We start from the raw sequence: 17479 nt of genomic DNA on the forward strand, positions 1-17479 counted from the left end.
CAAAGGGCATCTGGGACAGGTAGGGAAGTGAGTTGAGGTCAGAGTCAGATCACCCATGCTTTTATCAATTGGCGGAGAAGATTCAAGGGCTAGCCTCAGCTCGCATGCAATGACAGCATCTAGTGTGCAAAAATTACTGGAAAGACTCATTAAAATTAACTTATATGACGTGGATTTTAAAACCAGACTCAGTAATGACCATAGGAGAAAGTGAGGACTGCAGATGCTGGAGATCAGAACTGAAAATGTGTTGCTGGAAAAGCACAGCAGGTCAGGCAGCATCCAAGGGCATTTCGGGTATGAGCCCTTTCCTGAAGAAGGGCTCATGCCCGAAACGTCGATTCTCCTGCTCCTTGGATGCTGCCTGACCTGCTGCGCTTTTCCAGCAACACATTTTCAGCTCAGTAATGACCATGACAACCATCAGCGATTGTTGTACAATTCCATCTGGTTCACCACTGTTGCCTAGGGAAGGAAATCTGCTGCCCTTACCTGACCTGGCCTCCATGTGATTCCAGACCCACAGCAACATGGCTGACTCTGATGTGGGCCAAAGCGCACTTGGTTCAAGGGTAACTAGGGACGGGCAACCAAGATGGTGCCCATTCCCAAGAAATAACTTTTGAAAACCTGTGGATGGCATTCCAATTTCAATGTGAGTTCCCGTGAGGTGGCCATCATTTCATTCAGAAATCCAACAAACCTTCGCCATTATTTTTGACTGTAGATTTATCAAAATTAATCTTCAGTTCGACACTCACTTCTGACCCTCCCCACCCACTCAGTGCTGCTACACAGACGCAAAAACAAACTACAAAACGACACTCAGCAATGTTGTCTGAGCTCTGTTAGTCTACAAAAGGGAGTGATTAGTAAGAAACAAAATGAACAAATCCCAAAAAAAGGTGACAAAATCAAATGCAATGGAAAGGGGACAGCCTTGAGGAGGTCAGAGGTGGAAGGTTAAGGGAGAATGAAGCAAACTGAAGAAGAGGGAAACATTGCAACATGTTTGGGGCAGCACGGTGGCTCAGTGGTTAGCACAGCAGCCTCACAGCAGCAGGATCCCAGGTTCAATTCCAGCCTTGGGTGACTGTCTGTGTGGGGTTTGCACGTTCTCCCTGTGTCTGCGTGGGTTTCCTCCAGGTGCTCCAGTTTCCTCCCAAAGATGCGCAGGTTAGGTGAATGGCCATGCTAAATTACCCATAGTGTTATGGTGCATTAGTCAGAGGGGGATGGGTTACTCTTTGGAGGGTTGGTGTGGACTAGATTAGATTACTTAGTGTGGAAACAGGCCCTTTGGCCCAACAAGTCCACACTGAAGCGCAACCCACCCATACCCCTACATTTACCCATTTACCTAACACTACAGGCAATTGAGCATGGCCAATTCACCTAACCTGCACATCTTTGGACTGTGGGAGGAAACCGGACCACCCAGAGGAAACCCACGCAGACACAGGGAGAACGTGCAAAATCCACAGTCTGTCACGTGAGTCGGGAATTGAACCCGGGTCTCTGGCACTGTGAGGCAGCAGTGCTAACCACTGTGCCACCATGCCGCCCATCTAATGCTGTGAGGAATGAGAGGGTACACCAATTGAAAAGTGAGGAGCAGTAGTAAACATGATTAAATTAAACTAAACACTGCAGTTAATTTGCTGTCATTTACCTTAAGCCCGAATTTTGATAGAGCGTCTTCGACATTCTGCAAAGAGGAACAAAGTGAGTTTATGATCCTTCGACAGACAATCTGACAAAGGGGTGGGAACGGCTTGAAGATGGACACCTTGGGAATGGTGATAACTCCGAAGGAAGGCGGCGTAGGAGGAGAGTGACAGATGGAGACCCCTTACCAACAGATTCTCCATACCTTCCCTAAATTTTTAAAATTCATCCATGGATCGTGGGTGCTGTTGGCCAGCCAGGGTTGATCCTGCCTGTCCCTAGTTGCCCCTTGAGAAGGTGGGAGTGAGCTACCTTCTTGAACGGCTGCAGTCCACCTGCTGTGGGTTGACTCACAATGTGATGAGGGAGGGAACTCCAGGATTTTGACCCAGCGACACTGATCCAAGTCAGGATGGTGGGTGGCATGGAGGGGAACTTGAAGGATTCCATGTATCTAGAGTCCTTGTCCACCTAGATGGAAGTGGTCGTGGGATTGGAAAGTGCTGTCTGAGGATCTTTAGTGAATTTCTACAGAGCATCTTGTAGATAGTACACACTGCTGCTACTGAGTGTCGGGGGTGGAGGGAGTAGATGCTTGTGGATGTGGTGTCAATCAGGCAGGCTGCTCGGTCCTGGATGGTGTCAAGCTTTTTGAGTGTTGTTGGGGCTGCACCCATCTAGGCAAGTGGGGGGTATTCCATCACACTCCTGACTTGTGCCTGTAAATGATGAACAGGCTTTGGGGAGTCAGGAGATGAGTTACTCACCGCAGTTTTCCTAGCCTCTGACCCGCTCTGGTGTTTTTGTGGTGAGTCCAGGTGAATTTCAGTAGTAACCCAAAGTTGTTGAAAGTGGGGGATTCAGTGATGGCAACTCCATTGAATATCAAGAGGCAGTGATATCGTCTCTAATTGGGGCTGGTCATTGCCTGGCATTTGTGTGGTGTGAACGTTACTTGCCACTTGTCAGCCCAAGCCTGGACATTGTTTAGATCTTGCTGCATTTAAACATGGATTACTTCAGTATCTGAGGAGTTGTGAATGTTGCTGGACATTGTGCAATCATTGGCGAACATCCTCACTTCTGACCTTATAGTGGAGGGAAGGTCATTGATGAAGCAGCTGGAGATGGTTGGACCCAGGACAGTACCCTGAGAAACTCCTGCAGAGATGTCCTGGCCCTGAGATGGCTGACTTCCAACATCTTCCTAGCAGAGGACAGTAGAGAGATTACCCCTTGATAACCACTATTTCAGTTTTGCCAGGGCTCCTTCATGCCACAGGGGTAGCAGAATTGACGTTGATTCTCCTGCTCCTTGGATGCTGCTTGACCTGCTGTGATTTTTCAGCACCACACTCTTGACTCTAATCTCCAACATCTGCAGCCCTCACTTTCACCTCCTTGATGCCACACATGATCAAATGCGGCCTTGTTGGTCAAGGGCTGTCACTCTCGCCTCACCTCAGGAATCCAGAGTAAAGTAATCCAGTCTGAGTCATTAGCCACAACTAATAATTCTTAACACAATTAAATTAGCTTAGAATGAAGAGCACATTAGCCACTCAGTTATTTATACTATCTCCATGGTTTGTACTGACAACAGGGATACAATCTTGTGGTGTTAGCTCCTTGTGGATGCAACCTACCATGGGGTTGGGTTTTGGTTTTGTATAGACTGCACTCACAGACAGGTCCGCACTGTAGAGACTGCACTGTAGAGACAGGTCCGCACTGTAGAGACAGGTCCGCACTGTACAGACTGCACTGTACAGACAGGTCCGCACTGTATAGACAGGTCCGCACTGTACAGACTGCACTGTACAGACAGGTCCGCACTGTACAGACAGGTCCGCACTGCAGAGACAGGTCCGCACTGTACAGACTGCACTGATGAATCAGCCCGCACTGTAGAGACTGCACTGTACAAACTGGCCTGCACTGTAGAGACTGCACTGAAAGGCTGGTCTGCACTGCAGAGACTGCATTCATAGGCTGGCCCGCACTGTAGAGACTGGCCCGCAGTGTAGAGACTGCACTGATATGCTGGCCAGAACTGTAGAGATTTCATTGATAGGCTGGATCGCACAGCAGAGTCTGCACTGAAAGGATGGATCGCACTGCAGAGACTGCACTAATAGACTGGCCCGCACTGCAGAGACTGCACTAATAGACTGGCCCGCACTGTAGTGACTGCACTGATAGACTGGCCTGCACTGTAGAGACTGCACTGATGAACCGGCCAGCACTGTAGAGACTGCATTCATAGGCTGGCCCGCACTGCAGAGACTGCACTGATGGACTGGCCTGCACTGTAGTGACTGCACTGATGGACTGGCCCCACTGTAGAGACTGCACTGATGAACCGGCCAGCACTGTAGAGACTGCACTGATAGACTGGCCTGCATTGATAACTGGAGGAGAAAGTGAGGACTGCAGATGCTGGAGATCAGGGCTAAAATGTGTTGCTGGAAAAGCGCAGCAGGTCAGGCAGCATCCAAAGAGCAAGAGAATCGATGTTTCGGGCATAAGCCCTTCTTCAGGAATGAGGAAAGTGTTCAAAGTTTGGGAGAAGATTTGTAGCTCGGGTGCTCGTTGTTGTGGTTCTGTTCGCCGAGCTGGGAGTTTTTGTTGCAAATGTTTTGTCCCCTTTCTAGGTGACACCCTCAGTGCTTGGGAGCCTCCTGTGAAGCGCTTCTGTCATGTTTTCTTCGGCACTTATAGTGGTTTGAATCTGCCGCTTCCGGTTGTCAGTTGCTGTCCGCTGCAGTGGCCGGTATATTGGCTTCACAGGAGGCTCCCAAGCACTGAGGATGTCACCTAGAAAGGGGACAAAAGATTTACAACAAAAACTCCCAGCTCGGAGAGGAAAGTGTGTCCAGCAGGCTAAGATAAAAGGTAGGGAGGAGGGATGTTCCGCCTACTTGCGGAACGTTTCAGAGAACACCTCTGGGACACCCGGACCAACCAACCCAACCACCCCGTGGCTCAACGCTTCAACTCCCCCTCCCACTCCACCAAGGACATGCAGGTCCTTGGACTCCTTCATCGCCAGAACATAACAACACGACGGTTGGAGGAAGAGCGCCTCATCTTCCACCTAGGAACCCTCCAAACAAAAGGGATGAACCTAGATTTCTCTAATTTCCTCATTTCCCCTCCCCCCACCTTGTCTCAGTCAAATCCCTCGAACTCAGCACTGCCTTCCTAACCTGCAATCTTCTTCCTGACCTCTCCGCCCCCCACCCACTCCGGCCTATCACCCTCACCTTGACCTCCTTCCACCTATCGCATCTCCAACGCCCCTCCCCCAAGTCCCTCCTCCCTACCTTTTATCTTAGCCTGCTGGACACACTTTCCTCATTCCTGAAGAAGGGCTTATGCCTGAAACATCGATTCTCCTGCTCTTTGGATGCTGCCTGACCTGCTGCGCTTTTCCAGCAACACATTTTCTGCACTGACAACTGGCCTGCACTGCAGAGACTGCACTGGACAGACTGCATTGATGGAGTGGTCCACATTGTAGAGACTCTGTTCACTGAGTAATCCTGACTCTGAATCAGCTGTATCCATGCGTCTGCCTGATCCATGAGTAAATCCATGAGTTCAGACAAACTCTTCCTTCTAACCTGACATTAAGAACTCTGATCTTTGGATTCCAGCTGTCTCCTACTGTCGCCCCATTCTCAATCCCAATAGCATGTGATTGCTGATATCAGTGTTACATCATTACCCCATCAGCGTGTGTTCCCATTATCTGACACACAGTACCTGAGGGGACATGATCTTTCTTTGAGAACAAGGTCCATCTGCCATTGGATGTTGCCAAAGATTCCACAAAGTGGTACAGCTCGAAAACTGACACAGAATCTGAAGACCAGAAAGAGGCCATTCTGCCCACATCAATGTTACATGCCCCATGAGAGCATCCTCTCACTTCGGCTCATTGGCGTCTCCCATCTTGGTGTCAACTCTCCCTCAAGCTAAGCTGCCAATTGCCGTCTATCCACCCCTCCATTCGCACACTCCCACTCCTAACTCTGACACATAGGCCAGAGGATATGGTGTCACTGTGTTTGTGTGTTTGCCTTTGAGGGTTTGCATGGATCTGTAGCACCTACTGCTATACTTAGTACAACCTACAACAATAACCAGTTGTTTTATCCAAACTCTCAAGAATGGCACTATCACAGAATAACAAAAGAAGTATAACGATGATCTCGGGGTGTAGTGGACACACTGAAGTCTCACGGCACAACAGATCATGTCCCTGTCTCTGAGCCAAAAGTTCAAGGTTCAAAATCCCACTCCTGAACATGAAGTCCAAGGGAAGTTTGTCCAATACGAGACCATAGTGTTCAGGAATATGTAGGTTAGGTGCATTAATCAGGGGTCAATATCGGATAATAGGGTATGGGTTCAGTTGGGTTACTCTTCGGAGGGTTGGTGTGGACTTGTTGGGCTGAAATGGCTTGTTTCTACACTGTAGGGATTCTAATTCAAATTCTCAAAGAGGTTATGGATCAACTTGCAAATCATTCCAGCGCGTGCTGTTGAAAGAGTAGTAGGAGTGAGAGAGATTCCTGGACATATGCCTGAGAGGGAGAAAATATTGGAGCGTCGACCATGCCTATCTGAGGGGCTCCAATATCCAACATAAAAATACACGTCGCTCCAGCAATCTGATTCCTGGATGAACATGGAAGGCAGGGCCACTGCTGTGATCAGTCAGTGCCCTTCCTGTCTCTGCCTATATCACAGTAAACAAAGATTGAAACAACATTTGAAGCATTCTGTACTTACAGCAGCTGTCCCCGGCACCCCTTCAAAACCACGTTCACCCTGGTCATAAAAACAAACAAAACATGACTGGGAAATTCTTCACAAAGTTTCAATACGTTTCTTCAGATTAATAACGATCACACACAACTGCAATCTAGATTTTTTTTTCCCGTGCCAGGATTACTGAGGTGTTGTGGCAATTTGGGAAATTTGGTAGCCAAATTGTGCACAGCAGGACCCCACTAACAGCAATGGGAGCATGATCATGTGATCCACATTTTATGATTTTTTTTGACGTATAAATATTGGTTGTGATATCGATTTAGTAATCATGGGATCTTTTACCTCCAATGATGGTAAACATCTGAACACATGAAAAGGAGCAGGACCAGGCTATTTGGCCTCTCAAGCCTGTTCTGCTATCTCATAAGATTATGGCAGATATGTTTTGTATTCTGAATGCAACACAGTGCACTGAATCGAACCTGGGAACCTGGTGCCAGGGTCCCAGGTTCGATTCCAGCCTCGGGTGAATGTCTGTGTGGAGTTTGCACATTCTCCCCGTGTTTTTGTGGGTTTCCTCCGGGTGCTCCAGTTTCCTCCCACAGTCCAAAGATGTGCAGGTCAGGTGGGTTGACCATGCTAAATTGCCCACAGTGTTCGGTGCATCATTCAGAGGGAAATGAGTCTGGGTGGGTTACTCATTGGAGGGTCGGTGTGGACTTGTTGGGCCGAAGGGCCTGTTTCCACACTGTAGAGAATCTAATTCCCATTTAGAACTCTGCACCTCTCCGAATACCCTTCGATTTTCTGCCTCACAAAAACCTATCAACCTCTATCTTAAAAATATGACCCTTATTCCACCCCACCCCCCACCAACGTCTAAAGCAGAGAGTTCCAGAGTCATACCACAGTCTGAGAGAAAATGTTCCTCTTATCTCTGCCCTGATAAACATTCGCCTCATCTCACCCGAAAACTGGCACTTATGCTGGTGCAACGTTTCGACGAGGTGGTGGTGATGTTAATGGAGTCGTAATCCAGAACCCCAGCCTCTCGATTTGAGGATGAGGCTTCGTATTTCACCATGACACTTTGAAACCAATTTTTAAAAAGCTGGAATAAAAACCCAACCCAATGGCATTCACTGATGAGTGTCATTTATATAAATAAAAAATCCCATCTGGTTTACAGAAGTCTTTTAGGGAAGGAAGTCAGCTGTCCTAACCTGGTCTGACCTGTATGTGACTCCAGCCATTAATGTGGATAATTCTTAACTGCCCTCTGTCAATTAGTGATGGGCAATAAATACTGGGCCTAGCCAGCAATACCCACAACCAGGTATACAATTTAAAACCCCCTCAGTTCTGTTGGGTTGGATTACACACACATTTTGCTGAACTGGGACTTGGCTCAAAATTAAGAGAACTCCCATATCCATAAACATCTGTAAAAAGGTAATGGTCATGAAAGGGTTACGGGCCACAATGAAACCCCACTCAGTCCGATATCAATATTTTAGAACCAGTCTGTTCGGACACATTATGACACACTTTGGGACTAGAACCCAGCCCTCCTAGCTCAGAGGTATGGACACAATCACAGCCCTCCCAGTCTGATATACAATGCAACCACTAGGTGGGGATAAGAGCTTTTGAAATCAGTTAGACCCTAGTACAGTCTCCTGACAGAGGCATACATATCTTACCTACATCTGGTCAGTAACGTTCATTTATTCTTGCATGGGATGTGGGTATTGTTGGCAATGTTGCCACTTGTTGCTTGTTCCTAAATGCCCTTGAACTGAGTTGCTTTCTGGGCCATTTCAGAGGGCAGTTAAGAGTCAACCACTTTGCTGTGGGTCTGGAGTCACGTGTAGGCCAGACCAGGTAAGGATGGCAGTTTCCTTCCCTGAAGGTTATGAAGGGGCTTTACAACAATTGGCAATGGTTTTGTCATTAGTCTAGTGAATAGTTAACGTGCCTGAGCAATTTGTGTGTATTTAGTTACGTATTAAACCTCATCTTGTTATTGAAGATAAGAGCATCTTCTACTGAGATTGCTGAGGTTCGTTCTCTCCCACAGAAGGACGGCTGGTGACAGTGATCTACCCAACCACAAGCCAATGGTTCCCAAGCATCACATCATATTACAACATACAGCACCCTTTAATGCTTCTGAAATTATGGTTAAACTACATCCAAAATAAGGTCCTGTCTTCCCACTTTACAAACGTAGATGGCCCAACTCATCCAGCATATAATGCACACACATATGCTCCATTAGAGAGCTTTAGCTACTTACCTTCTGACCTTTGGCACCCATGTCTCCCTTCTCTCCCTGCAAATACAAGATACATATTTGAGTGAGGCAATCAAGTGAACACAGGAACAGGAGGAAGCCATTCAGCCCTTCAAGCCTACTCTGCCATTCAATGAGTTAGTAGCTGATCTGTGGTCCACCTCCATATACTTGCCTTTGGCTCATACTCCTTAATTCCTTTGGTTATCAAAAATGTATCGATCTCAGATTTAAAATTATCAACTGATTGAGCATCAACTTCCATTGAGGAAGAGAATGCTGAACCTCTCCAACCCTTTGCGTATTGAAGTGCTTCCTAACATCTCTCTTGAACAGTATGGCCCCAATTTTCAGTCCATGCCCCTACTTCTAGAATCCCCAACCAGTTTTTATTTATTACAGACATTACTTACTTACAGTGTGGAAACAGGCCCTTCGGCCCAACAAGTCCACACTGACCCTCCGAAGAGTAACCCACCCAGACCCATTCCCCTAAATTTACCCCTTCACCTAACACTATGGGGCATTTTAGCATGGCCAATTCACCTAACCTGCACATTTTTGGACTGTGGGAGGAAACTGGGAGAATGTGCAAACTCCACACAGACAGTTGTCTGAGACAGGAATTGAACCTGGGTCTCTGGCACTGTGCCACCATGCCACCCAATGATGAAGCTTCCATGCTGTGTCATTGCCAACCTGCCCAATTCTTTCCTGTTAATATCCTAAAGACTTGGATCAGATCACCCCTTGATCTTCTAAATCTTAGAGAAAACTGGACTAATTTGTATAATCGACGTTTCGGGCAAAAGCCCTTCAACATCTCTGACACCTCCCTCCCCTTCCTGGACCTCTCCATCTCCATTAATGACGACCGACTTGACACTGACATTTTTTACAAACCCATCGACTCCCACAGCTACCTGGATTACATCTCTTCCCACTCTATCTCTTGCAAAAATGCTATCCCGTATTCCCAATTCCTCCGCCTCCACCATATCTGCTCCCAGGAGGACCAGTTCCACCATAGAACACACCAGGTGGCCTCCTTCTTTAGAGACCGCAATTTCCCTTCCCACATGGTTAAAGATGCCCTCCAACGCATCTCGTCCACATCCCGCACCTCCACCCTCAGACCACACCCCTCCAACCGTAACAAGGACAGAACGCCCCTGGTGCTCACCTTCCACCCTACCAACCTTCGCATAAACCAAATCATCCGTCAACATTTCCGCCACCTCCAAAAAGACCCCACCATCAGGGATATATTTCCCTCCCCACCCCTTTCCACCTTCCGCAAAGACCATTCCCTCTGTGACTACCTGGTCAGGTCCACGCCCCCTACAACCCACCCTCCCATCCTGGCACTTTCCCCTGCCACCGCAGGAACTGTAAAATCTGTGCCCACGCCTCCTCCCACACCTCTATCCAAGGCTCTAAAGGAGCCTTCCACATCCATCAAAGTTTTACCTGCACATCCACTAATATAATTTATTGTACCCGTTGCTCCCAGTGCGGTCTCCTCTACATTGGGGAGACTGGATGCCTCCTAGCAGAGCGCTTTAGGGAATATCTCCGAGACACCCGCACCAATCAGCCACACCGCCCCGTGGCCCAACATTTCAACTCCCCCTCCCACTCTGCCGAGGACATGGAGGTCCTGGGCCTCCTTCACCGCCGCTCCCTCCCCACCAGACGCCTGGAGGAAGAACGCCTCATCTTCCACCTCGGAACACTTCAACCCCAAGGCATCAATGTGGACTTCAACAGTTTCCTCATTTCCCCTTCCCCCACCTCATCCTAGTTTCAAACTTCCAGCTCAGCACTGCCCCCATGACTTGTCCGGACTTGTCCGACTTGTCCTTTTCCACCTATCCACTCCACCCTCTCCTCCCTGACCTATCACCTTCATCTCCTTTGTACTCACCCATTGTACTCTATGCTGCTCTCTCCCCACCCCCACCCTCCCCTAGCTTATCTCTCACTGAGCTCTTCCAGCTCACTGCTTTCATTCCTGATGAAGGGCTTTTGCCCGAAACGTCGATTTCGCTGCTCGTTGGATGCTGCCTGAACTGCTGTGCTCTTCCAGCACCACTGATCCAGAATCTGGTTTCCAGCATCTGCAGTCATTGTTTTACCTAATTTGTATAATCGCTCTTCATAACCTAACCCCTAAAGTCCAGGTTCAATTTTCTAAACCTATACTGTACTCCTTCCAAGGCTAATCTACCCTTCTTAAGATGTGCTGCCCTGATCTACTCACAGTACTCTAAGTGGGGTCTAACCAAGGTCTTGGATGACTGTAGTTGAGAGTGTGGTGCTGGAAAAGCACAGCAGGAGAGTCAACTTTCTGGGTAAAAGCCTTTCATCATTCCTGATTATGCCCAAAACATCGATTCTCCTGCTCCTTGGATGCTGCCTGACCTGCTGTGCTTTTCCAGCATCACACTCTAGAATATAGAACAATACAGCTCAGAACAGGCCCTTCAGCCCTCAACGTTGTACCGACCTTTGAGCTAATCTAAGCACATCTCCCTACACTATTCCATCATCATCCATATGCTTATCCGAGGACTGTTTAAATCTCCCTAATGTTGCTGAGTTGACTACATTGGCAGGCAGGGCATTCCACGCCCTTACCACTCTGAGTAAAGAACCTGCCTCTGATGTCTGTCTTAAATCTATCATCCCTCAATGTGCAACTATGCCCCCTCATGCAAGCTGATGTCATCATCCTAGGAAAAAGACTTTCACTGTCTACCCTATCTAATCCTCTGATCATCTTGTATGTCTCTATCAAGTCCCGTCTTAGCCTTCTTCTTTCCAATGAGAACAGACCCAAGTCTTTCAGCCTTTCCTCATAAGACCTTCCCTCCAGACCAGGCAACATCCTGGTAAATCTCCTCTGCACCTTTTCCAATGCTTCCACATCCTTCTTGTAATGGGGCAACCAGAATTGTACACAATATTCCAAGTGTGGCCACACTTGGGTTTTATATAGTTGCAGCTCCAGAACTCAATCCCTCTACCAATGAAACCTAACACACTGTATGCCTTCTAAACAGCACTATCAACCTGGGTGGCAACTTCCAGGGATTTATGGACATGGACTCCAAGATCCTCTGCGCATCGTCTCGACTCTAATCTCCAGCATCTGCAGTCCTCACTTTTGCCTCTTGGATGACTGCAGCATACCTTCAGCATCCTGTCCTCTGGTCCTCTCGATATAGATGCCAGCAGTCCGTTAGCCTTCTTGATTACTTTCTGAGTCTGTTCATGGCATTTTAAAGATAAACACACCTGAACCCCCAAGTCTCTTTAAACATCCACTATATTTAACCTCATACCATCTAGAAAGTACCCTGATCTATCCTTTTTTGGTCCAAAGTGGATAACCGTACACTTGCTTACATTCAAATCCATCCACTACAGCTTTGCCTGTTTGCCTAAACTATCAATACCTTCGTGTGATTTTATGCTCTCGTTACCCTGCCTACAATGCTGCATGATTTTGTGTTGCCAGCAAATTTGGATATTTTATCTTTTACCCAAATTGTTCATGAATGATTGATTCCCCAACACAGATCCCATTGACAATTTGAATACTTACGCATTATTCCAACTCTATTTCCTGCCAGTCAACCTATTTCCTGTCCATGTCAGGGGCAGAAGATGGCTATTTGGCCCTTCGATCACTGCTCTTCCTCTATCTCAACATCATGTTCCCACTTCTCTCCATGCGCCCTGACATCGTTGCTGTCTGAGACATTGCCAATCTCTTCCTTGAATAGAAACTCAGTGACCTAGCCTTCAGAGCCTTCTGTGGTCACGAATTCCACAGGCTGACCACCCTCTGAGTGAAGAAATGTTTCCTCACTTCAGTCCTACTTTGTATCCTGAGGCCATGACCCTTTAGCTCTGGACCCCTCAAACCATGGGGAAATATTCTCTCTCCATCTAGTCTGTCTAGTCATAGATACCTCAATCAGATCCCCTCTCATTCTGTTAAACTCTTGTGAATACAGGCCCAGTCAAACCAATCACCACTCTGAGGACAGTCCTGTCACCCCCAGTATTACCCGAGTGAATCTCCACTGCGTTTCTTTATTGACAAGTATACCCTCTCTTCGGTAGGTGGCCCAGTGGTTAGCATTGCTGCCTCACAGCGCCAGGGACCCGGGTTCAATTCCACCATTTGGTGACTGTCTGTGTGGAATTTGCATATTCTTCCCGTGTCTGCGTGGGTTTCCTCCGGTTTCCTCCCACAATCCAAAGATGTACAGGTTAGGTGAATTGGCCATGCTAAATTGCCCATAGTGTTCAGGGATGTGTAGATTAGGTGCATTAGTCAGGAGTAAATATAGGGTGGGGAATGTGTCTGGGTGGGTTACTTTTTGGAGGGTCAGTGTTGACTTATTGGCCGAAGGGCCTGTTTCTACACTGTAGGGATTCTACATAAAATAAAACTGTTCCCAAACAAATACACAAGCTGTAGTCTCACCAAGGCCCTATGTAACTGCGATGAAGGGCTTATGCCTGATACATTGATTCCCCTGCTCCTCAGATGCTGCCTGACCTGCTGTGCTTTTCCAGCACCACACTTGGTGGGCGGCACGGTGGCACAGTGGTTAGCACTGCTGCCTCACAGCGCCAGGGACCCGGGTTCAATTCCCGCCTCAGGCGACTGACTGTGTGGAGTTTGCACGTTCCCCCCGTGTCTGCGTGGGTTTCCTCCGGGTGCTCCGGTTTCCTCCCACAGTCCAAAGATGTGCGGGTCAGGTGAATTGGATATGCTAAATTGCCCGTAATGTTAGGTAAGGGGCATATGTAGGGGAATGGGTGGGTTACGCTTCGGCAGGTCGGAGTGGACTTGTTGGGCCGAAGGGCCTGTTTCCACACTGTAAGTAATCTAATCTAATCACACTCTCAACTCTGATCTCCAGCATCTGCTGTCCTCACTTTCTCCTATGGTAAGACATCCCAACTTCTGGTTTCAAATCCTCCTGCAATGAAGGCCAATATACCATTTGTCTTCCTGATCCCTTGCTGCTCTTGCCTGTTTGCTTTCATTGACTGGTGTACAAGGACACCCAGATCCCTTTGTGCATCTACTTTCCCAGTATGTCACCATTCAAACAATACTCTTGATTTCTCGCACTGAAGTGTATAACTTCACATTTACTCAAGCTGTAGGGCATCTGCCATACACTCAACCTGAACCCTCCCAGCATCCTCCTCACCACTCACTCTCCCACTTTGTTATATCCAGGCTGCTCAGTGGTAGGATGAGAAGGTAAAGAATTTACCCGTTGCCCTGAGGTTCCTGGGATACCTGGTACTCCCTGTGGAAAACAAACAAAACGATGCATTTAAAAACAACATCACTGATGTCTCAATCACGTTCTGAAATTCCCACTCACAATTATGAGGAGCTGAGACACTCCAACATTCACAAATGAAGGAAGGGAAGTGAAGGTTTTGCTAACTCATCCTTTTCCTCACTAATGCGTTCCTTGAACGTATATCAAACTTGATGCAAAGTTCTCAGACAAAGTGGCACTCTCTCACCTCTGCCTACATAACAGACCATGCACTCACTCAGATCGTGGTCTGAGGATCAAACCCCACAGGCTCCTGTCAGTATTCAGACATCACAACCTGCTGCTGACTATGATGTTTTCAAAAACATTAAAACACTTCCTTAGAAGATTCAAATCTCCCCATTTATCTAACACAAGTAAACCCTCTCAGATTGATTTGACGGCAATTGAAAACATTTCTATAGCATCTTTCACGATTGCAAATGTCCCAGGATACCCTACATCCAATAAAGTACTTTTTTGGAAAGTGCAGCTGTTGTTGTAATGTAGGAAACACTGCAGCCAATTCGCACACATCAAGTTCCCACTAACAGCATTGTCATAGCATCCAGGGAACCTGATTTTGCGATCCTGATTAAAGGATAAATATTGGTCAGGACACCAGGGAAAACTTCATCCCTCTTCCTCAAAGTTGTCTCATGGGATCATTTTGCATCCAAACATGAGGGCAATTGGGGCCTTGGTTCAACATCTAATTGAAAAAAAAGCATTTCCAGGAGTCATAGAGGACTGAAAACATCAACTTTGTTTCTCTCTCTGCAAATTCCACCCAATCGTCTGAGTTGCTCCAGCATTTATCTCTAATAGATCATGGCAAACCAACACTGATTTTTGAGCTTAAGTGGAATCTAAACCTGCTAGCCTTTGTCTCAGGGATAAGTGTGCTACTAACTGAGCCACTACAGACAAGGAGTAACACCTCACTTTGGGATCTGGCAGGGACTCTGATCTGCATGGAATTCACCATGAAGATCACACGAAACATAGTGAACTTAATTCACTTTAATGCTGCAGCTTCAATAGTGAGTACAGGTTTTCGAGCTAACCGTAATTATTTCCATTACGTTTCTTTTTCATTCATTTACAGATGATGGTGTCACTGGCTAGGCCAACATTTGCAGCCCATCCCTAATTGCCCAGAGGGCACCTCATAGTCAACTACATTGTTGTGGGTCTGGAATCACATGCGGACCTGAATACATAAGGATGGCAAATTTCCATCCACAAGGACATTAATGACCCAGATGGGTTTTGTCCACAAAGAGTTGACAACAGATTCACAGTTATCATTCAACTCTTAGCTTTCAGACTCTGCCTCACTGGAATTTGAACTTAGTTCCCTCACTGGGTTACCTAGGTCCCTAGATTTAATAGTTTTGTTCCTTCTCCTGTTCCCCAGCTACTATTCGCTGTGTATCATGCACCACATCTCAAAGCAACACAAAGTCATGTGGAAGTATCATCACAGCAGACTTTCTCACTTCATGATGAACAAGTACAAATACAATTCCACACATGGGTGCAGGGTAATAGTGGTATAGGGTGACGAGATGTTAGTTCCTTTGGTCCTCTGCATAGAGGTTCCCTTGCACAGTGCAACCTGCATTGAGCTGGTGTCAGCTGTCAGGAAACCAATAGTTTGCTCATTATTTTGATCTGGAATAGGATCTGCAGAGAATTGCATGGGTCTGGAAACACACTAAACATTGACTTCACCATCGTCTTGTTGAATATATATTACACGCTAGGGACAGGCAATGAAATGCTGACCAGTCAGCGATGCCTACATCTCTCAAATTAATAAAATAAATAAAAATTCCTCAACCTATGAGCTGCAGAAAACACTCCCTCAAATCCTGGATGCGGTTTCAACTATTAGAAACATTATACTGATTAGTTCTTGAATGATTTGGAGACACGGAGTTGGACTAGGGTGTACAAAGTTAAAAATCACACAACACCAGGTTATAGTCCAACAGGTTTACTTGGAAGCACTAGCTTTCGGAGCGATGCTCCTTCATCAGATGGTTGTGTAGCGCTCCAAAAGCTAGTGCTTCAAAATAAACCTGTTAGACTATAACCTGGTGTGTTGTGTGATTTTTAACTTTGTTCTTGAATGTTAGTGGAGCTGGATCAGTGACAGTATATCATGGTTTTGTACTGATTATGTATATTGTAAGGCATGCTCTGACTTGGCTGTTCATGAAGCCTTACAGAACACTGCAGTGTTGTAAAGCTATGCCAGACAGTGAAAGATATGTGTTGTTCCAGGTCAAAACAATTCTACTCAACACTGGATCAAAGTATAACACAGCATAATGTCCCACAGTAGAGTCCTTACTGCGAAGCATCTTTTTCTAGAATGTTCTGGGTTATGTTGTGTAATGCAATATGGACAAAATGCAACATAGAACTCCCCCTATTTCACTCAAGAAGAGGCTTAACCATGTTTACTTATTTGATTTAAATGGAGGTCACATTTCTGCCTCAAATTTCTTCATCTAAATGGAGCCGGCGTCTACTGCCCCTTCTTGAATTGACATCTGATTGTGCTTTAAAGTAACCATTATTTTGCCACCTTACCGGAGTTCCTGAAGGCCCTTGTGGTCCTGCTATTGGGGAGGATGAGTCAAGTCCTTTGATAAATAAGACCTGCAAATTTACGACAAATAAATGAAGTGAGGGGGTTTGCAAGTTTCTGAAACACAATTAAGTGCATGTTCACCATTCAGCTTTCTCTCTCCCTTTGTAACAGCACTTTGCCTTTAAGAGAGATATGTTCAGTGCTGTTTCTCTTACAGAGAGATGTTACCTCAGTGCTGTCTTCTTCAGATAGATAGTTGGAGTCACGAGTAGGCAGGCTCAGGACACACACAGACCCAGGAAGGTTTTTAGTTTTGTTTTCAGTTAGTGACAAGGTTTCTGCTAACTGTTGGAGCGAAGTTCCCAGCGTGAAATCGCAGAGAGCGATGCTTCCTCTTCAAAATCAAACAGGGGCAGATTGTTTCATTTCCAGAGATAGACAGCGCACATGAATTGCAACTGTTTTGCTGAGTTACATTTTTATCAAAGGGTATGTTTACTGCCTTTATTGGAACAGATGATGATTAGTGGTTAAATAATACACCATTTCAACAGAATTAAAGTTATGCCAATTCCTTTTTATGTATTTTAACTGTGTTGTAAGATTAAAGTGTGCTTTGATTAAAACCACATGGTACACCAATTACACTTGCCTTTAAATAAGTAGGAAAGTGAGCATCTAGGCTGTGTCCTTACAATACGTTAAAGGTGAGAAGGGTCTGGTCTGGTCCATAACCCTAACCCTATCAGGGTACAGGTGCAATAGGAA

General features: G+C 46.5%; 1 protein-coding gene across 1 annotated transcript in view; it reads right to left on the reverse strand.

The window, feature by feature from the left end:
* col7a1 (collagen, type VII, alpha 1) overlaps nucleotides 1-17479 on the reverse strand; it is a 363650-nt gene that overhangs the window by 112953 nt on the left and 233218 nt on the right. Inside the window, exons 71-75 of the mRNA XM_060835829.1 lie at nucleotides 16711-16779; nucleotides 14053-14088; nucleotides 8750-8785; nucleotides 6469-6507; nucleotides 1673-1708 (exon numbers count right to left, since the gene is read on the reverse strand). Coding sequence (XP_060691812.1) covers nucleotides 1673-1708; nucleotides 6469-6507; nucleotides 8750-8785; nucleotides 14053-14088; nucleotides 16711-16779 — 216 coding nt within the window. The remainder of the gene's footprint in view (nucleotides 1-1672; nucleotides 1709-6468; nucleotides 6508-8749; nucleotides 8786-14052; nucleotides 14089-16710; nucleotides 16780-17479) is intronic.

Source organism: Hemiscyllium ocellatum, chromosome 14 (assembly GCF_020745735.1).
Source record: "Hemiscyllium ocellatum isolate sHemOce1 chromosome 14, sHemOce1.pat.X.cur, whole genome shotgun sequence".
Classification (NCBI taxonomy): domain Eukaryota; kingdom Metazoa; phylum Chordata; class Chondrichthyes; order Orectolobiformes; family Hemiscylliidae; genus Hemiscyllium; species Hemiscyllium ocellatum.